The 6,291-nt window shown below is 50.4% G+C and overlaps 1 protein-coding gene across 4 annotated transcripts in view; it reads right to left on the bottom strand.

Annotated features, from left to right (window-relative positions):
* Window positions 1-6,291, bottom strand: part of Fhad1 (forkhead associated phosphopeptide binding domain 1) — a 128,632-nt gene that overhangs the window by 43,598 nt on the left and 78,743 nt on the right. For all 4 annotated transcript variants that reach the window (XM_031379356.1, XM_031379354.1, XM_031379355.1 and 1 more), the window contains exon 17: window positions 2,683-2,790. In XM_031379356.1, coding sequence (XP_031235216.1) covers window positions 2,683-2,790 — 108 coding nt within the window. The remainder of the gene's footprint in view (window positions 1-2,682; window positions 2,791-6,291) is intronic.

Below are 6,291 nucleotides of genomic sequence, written 5' to 3' on the forward strand. Positions count from 1 at the left end.
CAGCACCCGCAGGGCCTCCCTTCTGCACCAGCACCCGCAGGCCCTCCCTTCTGCACCAGCACCCGCAGGCCCTCCCTTCTGCACCAGCACCCGCAGGGCCTCCCTTCTGCACCCTGCTGGGCATCAGGAACTTGCAACAAGATTTCCACTAGAGTCCACAACAAGGGAGAAGATTAGCCTTCGGAAGGCATTTAATCCACGAGAGGTGGAGAGAAGCCAAATCTCTCCCGCTTTTGAGATGGCTTTGTGTGGTTCACACCTGTGATCCCATCACGTGGGAGGTGGGGAAAGGAGGTCAGGAGGTCAGTGTAGTGAGTGTGAGGCCAACCTAGGCTAACCTAGGCTAACAGAACCTCTGTCAAAAGAAAACAAACAAACAAACAACAGCAGCAAAAATCCCAAGAAAGAGATAAAAAGCTCAGTGGAGGTGGCTCAAGTCTTTCTGGGGAGAAATTACCGTTAGGTCCTGTGACCCCTGAAGGACGGTGTAAGCCCCGGCCCTTCTGCATGGTGCTTTAAAAAAATTTTTTTAAGGCAAGAGTATTACTATGTGGCCCTGGCTGACGTATAACTCTGTATGCAGACCATGCTGGCCTCAAACTCACAGAGATCCGCCTCAACACACCCAGCCCAGAGGCTTAAATTTTCCTGACCCACCCCCATCACCTTGCCAGCCCTTGTTGATGCCTGGATGGCGCCTGACTGAAGGGACTCCATGGAGAACATACACACACACACACACTACATATACACCACACATCACATAACATCACATACACACACACCAATACACACACCACATGCACACACATACACACCACATACACACATACAATATACACACACACCACACACACACACAATATTCACATACACCACATACACACACACCACATACACACACACCACACATCATATATACACTACATACTACATATACACACAAACCACATATACATATACTATATACACATATGCCACATACACACATACTGCATACATACATACACGCACATACACAACACATACACACATACACACATGCCACACACACACACCACCTATACACCACATACACATACACATACACACCACACACACACCATACACACATACATACACACACACACACGTACCACGTACCATATACACACACATCACAATACACACCACACACACACACACACACACATACACACACACACACACACACACAAGGGTGCGCCTGCCTCTTCCCCTGCCTGGAGACTAACTCAAGGGTAAACCCTAGCTACAATGTTGACAGAGTGCTGAGGTGTGAGAAGCCACTATAAACAGTTCCTGGGCCTCATCAGATTGCCTGGGTGGGGTGGCATATAGGGTTGATACTTCCTCTTCCCCTGGGGGAGCGGACAAGCACTCCACTTTGAGGAGGGAAGGAGGGAGGGAGGGCAGTCAGGAAGCAAGGGCTATGCCCATGTCCAGGCTGTAGAGGTGCTGGTGATGGCGACCACAGAGCAGTGACACTTCCGGGTCCAATGCTGGGTTGTGCACTATCTTTGCCCTTCATGGCCTGCTTCCAAGAAGGGAGGTGAAGAGAGACTCGAACTTGCCTTTTGTGTGGCTACAAAGCCTGCACCCTCAGGGATTACGAAAGCATGTGTGAAAAAGACCAGGGACTGAAACGGATGGTAGCTAATGCAAACTGACAGTGCAACAGAGCTCTCCTGGGGACTAGCGCTCGGGCATATCCACAGGAACACAGTTTCTTTAAGGAGGGATTGGAAAACCCCTTCCCCAGGCTTCCATGGCTAGAGGGGATGCTGTTTGTTGCTGACTACTGTACTTTAGGAAGAAGGCAGGTGATGAACTGCAAATGTCAACACTCACCCAAATCGACATGGGCTTGCGTGGGCCAACTCTCAAAAGACTACCCTAACTGCTGCTGCTGGTCTCCATTCCAGCCTCCCTTCCCCCGGACGCCAAAGCAGAAATGAGGGCCGGAGTTTTTGACTTTCCAAGAGAGGACTGAACTCTAGATTTACAAATGTATTTTATGGATCCAAACTAAACCATTCTGGGTGTAACACATCTGCAAGCCCTTTCATCCACTGATCTACAGGTGACTTCTGGAACACAGAGCAGGCATCAATCACCACAGAGAAGGGGATCCAGACCAGGTTCCCATCCTGCCGTGCGTGGCAGGGGACTGGATGGGGATGGGGGGCTGGCTGGGAAGGATATAGGAGCAGTGCCTGCTTTTAAGCACCTTGACTGCTATGTGGAAGAGGAAGCCTGAGATGGGTTGACCATGGCCACCTCTTGGCCAGAAAGCACTTGACTCACTCCAACCCAAGAGACTTCCTGCCAGCCCTGTGCATCCCTCTGCTGGGACTGAAAAAGACTTCCTGACTTCGGGGTGTTGGTGCTGAAGATGGGGTGTTCTCTCAAGATCCCATCATCCCCAGCCTCCTGACTGAGTTCGTCTCAGTGCTGGGGTGATGGGCAGAAGCCTCCACCCTGGCTTGTCACACGTACATTGTTTTCCCCAACTTCTTGGCAAGGCTACAAATTTCCATGGCTCTCTTTGAAATCCTCTATGCTTCTCCCAGTTGCAGAGCCCGGGCTAGGACAGGCCCCCTCACCCCACCTGCCCTCCGTCTCCCGCAGTCCCTTCAGCCAGCCTCCCCCAGCTGGGCGTACCTCCTTTTGACAAGCCAAGTGGCTCTCCAGCTCTCGGACTTGGCTTTGCACCTTCTCCAGGGTCTCCTCCGATCTGCTTTTCTCCTGACCGATGCTCTCCTCCAAAGCCTGCAGCCAACAGCGGTTGTTGAGTCCACCTGTTGCCATGGCAGGAGATGGACTCTCCCTGGGCCCCGTGTGGTTTGCGTTTCCACCTTCAGCACGGCTCACACAGGCCAGGGCAGAGGGGCCAGGGGTTCAGTGTGCTCTAAGGAAGCAGACCTATGTGAAGATCTCAGCTGAATCCTGGCAACTGTAAGCCTTGACTGACAGTCCAGGCTGACTCAACTCCCCCTCCTCTGAACTGTTCACCTTCTTCTGCTAGGCCAAGCAACTCTCCACCTCTTGAGCCTCTTGTCTGCCCTGCCCTCCCCCGCTCCCCAGACTCATTTGCTCTGTTCTTCTCTTGGGCAATAGCTGTCTCCAGGGCCTGCAAGTCAAGGACCCTTGTTAAACAGACTTGGTTTCCATGGCAGGAAAGTAGACTCTGCCAGGTGCTTCAACTCTTACCACATCCTAAAGAGAATGTGGGAATTAGTCTATGTGCTGGAGCATGGGGTCTGGGGTAGCACAGAGGACCAGGTGAGAACTCTGGATGGATGGAGCCTTCCCAGCTATGGGGCCTGGCAGCTGAGACTCTGTGCATGGAAGGCTCGGTTTCCCTATCTGTACATTGGGCTGATGTGAGGAAGAAATGAAATGATGAAATCATTATTAGTTTAGAATCATAAATTATTTTAGAGATACTGGGGAACCGGGCTTATTGACTCTGAAGTCTGTGTTCTAAACCAACGTAACAGAGATTGCCTGCTGGCCCTGGGCAGAGACCGCCTGCTGGCCCTGGGCTGATGGATAAGGAAGAAGACTTCTGAATGGCAGAGATGGATGGTGAAGATCCATGAGTTTAGGACCAACATTAGCAAATGGCCCATAGACATTGTCCGCCCCACTGCTTTGTAAATAAAGCTTTATTGGGACACTCCATGCCCTCTGCTGAGGTGTGGGCTCCTGCTGCTTTTTACAAGCACAGGGCTGTGAAGGCACAACACAGGCTGCAAAGAGTAGCCCGCAAAAATGAAAACATTTATCATCTGGCTCTGTGGAGGAAGTGTGCTGACATTGGTCTACAGCAGTGAGAAGTGTGCGCACAAATTAAGAAGGGTGCTGTTCAGGGCCCATAATAAAAAGTATGGAGGGGGTGCACTGGATCCATGAAGGAGTCTGGCCTTTCTGTTGCCCCTGGAAACGACATACTCAGAGCAGCAGAATCCATGGGAGGGATGCTGAGGGATGAGCTAAAACACCTGCCATTTTTACAGACAGTGAGATGAGGGGTACAGCAGGAGGGTCCCTTAAAAGCCAGGACAGTGCTGGGAAAGTGGCTCAATGGATCAGTACAACGTTCACTTTGCAAGCACAAGGACCTGACCGATGCCCAGCTTTCCCTTAAAAACAGGTGTGGGGCCAGAAAGACAGCACAGGAAGCAAAATGTGCAAGTGAGAGGACCAGAGTTCAGGCCCCCAGTGCCTGTGTAAAGCTGGGTGGGTGTGGCAGTCTGCCGTAATTACAGGGCTCTCAAAAGCTGACAAGTGGGAATCCCGGGGCAAACTGAATAGTTAGTTACCTGCATCCGTGAGTTCTGGGCTCGGCTGAGCAACCCTGACTCAGTAAGGTGGGGTGTGATGGGGCAGACTCTTGGGCCTCCACACGCAAGTGCAGGGGCATATGTGCCTTTAGACCTCCAAATCTGTTTGCAGTGGCATACATATGTATACCTCCATACATATATGAATATTCATAACCATGTGCATACCACACACAGAGAGACACATAAAAAGAAAGCTAGACCTCCATATGTGCTTGCAGTGGCGTACATATATACGTACACCCCATACATATGTGAACATTTATAACCACGTGCATACCACACACAGATGCATAAAGAGAAAGCTAGGCAAGGTGCTACGCACTTGTCATCCCAGTACTGGGGAGGACACAGGTGGATTCCTCGGGCTTATTGGGTTAGCTTACCCAGCAGGTTCTAAGCCAGTGAGAGACCCTGTTTCAAAAAACAAGGAGGGGGTGGTGGGATGTCTCAGTGTGTAAAGATGCTTGCTTGCCAAGCCTGACAACCTGAGTTCAACATCTGGGAGCCACATGGAGGAAGGAGAGAACTGATTCCTGAAAGTTATCTTATAACCTCCAAGTAGTACACACACACACACACACACACACACACACACACACACCATGACTGAGGCCCACAAGGTTTTTTTCTCAAGGGTCAAGCTGGGTGGGAGTCAGGATGACTATCTGTCTGGGCCGGATGTCATGTTCGTCTGAGCGTAGATGTCCCTCTGTCTAGCTGATATTCTGAGGTTATTATGTTAAACATAGGATATTCAAAGCATCAGTTTAAAGGTCATCTTCCAGGAATAATTTCAAAAGTGGTAAGAGGGAGGTCCAGGCTGGTGACCTTGGGGGTAAGGACCATGCAGGCCGGAGCATCACACCCCCAAATGGACACACTCAACCCCTGAGTCAAACAACTGACCCTAGACTGGGAAGGCTGGTGTTAGGTGGGGATGCCACCCTGGACTGGGAAGGCTGGTGTTAGGTGGGGATATCAGTCAGGAAGAGAGAACAAGAGACGGAGATGGGGAGGAATTTGAAGGTTTTAGGGCCTCTCTGGATTTGACTCTTTCTGTGAAAATAAAGGTTTGTTTGTTTGGCTGGTTGGCTTGGTTTATTTTCCTTCAAGTTCTCTAAAACCTACAACTGTGATTTCGCCTCCTGTGGTTTGGGACTGGAACACAGGCTCCTGTGTTGAACGTGCTTGGCCTCCCCCTGCGCTGCCATCTTAGAACACTCTGGAAACTTCAGGATGTGGGGCCTAGGAGCAGAACGTTGGTCAGCAGGGCATCCATCTTGGGTCCCACTGGCCCCTTTTCCTTTCTCCTCTCTCTGCTTCCCATCCACCGTGAAGTGCGAAGCCCTCTCTGCCACACACTCCTGACACTGTGATGTTCTGCTAAGTGCACGAGGGTCCAGCAAACGCGTAAAACTGAGCCAAAACAAACTTCCTCCCTCTTAAAAAGCTGAACACAACTACCATAAGATGCAGCTTCCTAAGGGGCTAATCTAAGGCAGCGATACCTCTGCGCATCCATGTCTACCACTGGGCTACTCATTCTTTTATCTGGGAATGGAATGCTCAAAGGCATGGTAGAAACCCCTGACTAAGATTAAATATTTAATAAAGACACAGTAATGGGTTTCGTTATAACATTAAAACACATGCATATAGTGATTTTTGGTTGTATATACCCCCATTTCCATCTCTTTCCCCGCTATTCTCTCTGATCCCCATCCTCTTCTCAAGTATTCTCCACTGTGCTTCATACCTCCCCTCTCTGCTTCTCTTTCCCCTCCTCTTTCTTGTTCTCTTCTCTCCTGTTTCTCTCTTCACCTCTCACTTTCTGTGACCCAATCTGTTCCACCAGAGTAGCCATCTTGCCTGTGGCTACACCACTGAGGGAACTCACTCACTCTCTCTCTCTCTCTCTCTC

The sequence above is a fragment of the Mastomys coucha genome, unplaced genomic scaffold (assembly GCF_008632895.1).
Source record: "Mastomys coucha isolate ucsf_1 unplaced genomic scaffold, UCSF_Mcou_1 pScaffold18, whole genome shotgun sequence".
Classification (NCBI taxonomy): Eukaryota; Metazoa; Chordata; class Mammalia; order Rodentia; family Muridae; genus Mastomys; species Mastomys coucha.